This window comes from Jaculus jaculus, chromosome 5 (assembly GCF_020740685.1).
Source record: "Jaculus jaculus isolate mJacJac1 chromosome 5, mJacJac1.mat.Y.cur, whole genome shotgun sequence".
Classification (NCBI taxonomy): domain Eukaryota; kingdom Metazoa; phylum Chordata; class Mammalia; order Rodentia; family Dipodidae; genus Jaculus; species Jaculus jaculus.
In genome coordinates, this window is record NC_059106.1 from 117,084,700 (window position 1) to 117,086,910 (window position 2,211).

Sequence of the window (2,211 nt, forward strand, 5' to 3'; positions counted from 1 at the left end):
ACATGTGGGGACATTATACACGAAGTTATATCTTGTGAATGAATTAAGTACCCTTGCAAAGGTTAAAGACAGACTTGAAAACTAATCCTGACCTTTGTACTTACTATCTCTGGAGTTTGTCGTTTTTGTTTTAAGCCAATCTCTTCCTTTGAGAACTAAGTAAGTACAGGAATGTAAGTCAGGTCAAAATGAAACCAGGCCTCTTGGGTCAGGTTGCTCCTGCTGTCTAAGCCAAGCTTCAGGCCACCCTGTGGTGCTAGGACTCCCTCCTCCCTCTTCTTCCTTTTCTCCATTCCCTGGTACTTGGCATTCTGTGTCAGCAGTCTTCCTTCCCTTCCCTTAGAGCAGAGGCTCTGGTCATTATGACCTTGTGTGTCTGTTTATGACTTCCTATTCACTGTAACACCAATTCCTTCTGCATTAAAATGAAAATTAAAAGTTAAGGTTTAAATGTACACACACACACACACACACACACACACACACACACATTCTCCCCCCCCCCCCATCTTTCTCTCTCCTCCCTCCCTCTCTGACAGAAGAACTTTAGCTCCTTACTTGGCACAAATTTTTCTAAATAAAAATCCAGGTATCATACTGGATCCTGTATGTACAAAATACAGGTTTAGTTATAACAGAAAGAAAGCTCCCAACATCCCAGCATGGCAGGAAAAGTAATTATAACTGTTTTACATTGTTGAAAAAAAAGTACTTAAACTACATTGACCCCTTAGAATACCTTAAACAGACCCAGGACAAAATTATCTGTCCCTTGCAAAACTGTGTCTCTGGAGATTTGGTAAGAAAAATCTGGAAGCAAGTTTCTGTTTGTCCGACAAGTGAATAATCAGGTGGCTCCAACAAGTGAGATGAGAGTCCCTTTCAACTTCTCAGAAGACAAGATAGCCACACAGGCTGTAACACGGGTAACTGTGCTGTTGTCTTGGGATTCACTGGGGGTGGGGGTCTTTAAAGCTCCCCTGCTTCTTCCCACAGGGCTGCAACAGGGTGGCTCCAAGGGGCACAGCTCACACACTCTGGGGCCTGGGCTCTCTGCTGCTGTTGAGGAGATCTGTGAGTTCCCCGATGTACTTGATAGTGTACTTGAGTGTCTGGATCTTGGTGAGTGGCTGGCCTCTCTGGCTGTAGACAGGTGGCAGGTAATTCCGGAGGGTATGCAGGGCATCTGCCAAGGTTCTCATCCTTAGTTTCTCTCTCTCGCTGGCCTTGCGTCTCCGCTGGACAGACATCTTGACTTTGGTACCTTTTGGGCCCTTGGGGCCACCATCACTCTGCAGGTAGGCAGGCTGGAAGGCTAGCATATTATAGTCCAACTCTACTAGTCCACCAGTCCCATGGCTGCTGCAGCCATCACTGGCCCCATTGCTGGTTCCATCATGCCCGCAGGGCAGCCCAGTGCCACCTGGACAAGGAGAGGAAGAGTAGGACTCCAGAGATGGTACTGGGGAAAGACTTTGATTGGAAGATGCCTGGCTCAGCTCGAAAGGCCTGGGCCTGCTTTTCCAGTCCCAGGAGGCCAGCAGGTCAGCAGTGTCAGAGGAGTCCAGGCCATCCTCCAGGCTCAGGAAGGTCTCACCCAGGTTGTCCATGCTGTAGAAGGAAGGACTTCCTGGCCAGTGAAAAAGAGAGTGCTGCTGCCTAGCCAGAGACCAGCTCTCTTTTATGATGGTGGAGGACAAGTGATGAAGTGGGAAAGAGGCCCAGGGTGGAGGGAGTTCAAAGAAAACACCAAGGACCAAGATGGAAAATGGACTCTTCAGGTGACACTTTCTCCTCATTGATAATTAGCATCTCCCTGCTAAAATGTCTTTAAACAGAAAGGCATCCACCCAGAAGAAAAAAGGAATTATCTTGTTGTAACTAAACCAATTAAGGCTGCATAACTAGACTTAGCATTGTCCTGTGGAAGTCATTAATGAGGGAGCCAAAGAAAACAAACCCCCGGGCATCTGCAGCCTAGGAGTTGCGCCGGAGGGGCTCAGCGGCCAAGAGGGAAGAACCCAAGAGAGCCTGGCCCCCCACACGCACACACCTCAGAGCAGATGGGGTGTTCAGTGGGCTTAAAGCAAGCATTCTGAGCTTCCAGTCCCTCTTGCATCAAATGCAGAGAATAATAGCTCCCATTTCCCAGGACTGTTAGAAGCTTGGCACACAGAAGGCACATGATGCATGCCAGGTTCTGTCTTTGCC

At 48.3% G+C, this 2,211-nt stretch overlaps 1 protein-coding gene across 1 annotated transcript; it reads right to left on the bottom strand.

The window, feature by feature from the left end:
• Positions 1-1,028: 1,028 nt before the first annotated feature.
• Msgn1 (mesogenin 1) lies at positions 1,029-1,610 on the bottom strand. Its single transcript, XM_004663783.2, has one exon. It carries the CDS (start codon positions 1,608-1,610, stop codon positions 1,029-1,031), a length of 582 nt encoding a protein of 193 aa, XP_004663840.1.
• Between the last annotated feature and the right edge of the window lie 601 nt (positions 1,611-2,211).

Bases quoted from the DNA above. Each gene is read 5' to 3' on its own strand.
- Msgn1 (XM_004663783.2), bottom strand. From the start codon at position 1,610: ATGGACAACCTGGGTGAGACCTTCCTGAGCCTGGAGGATGGCCTGGAC.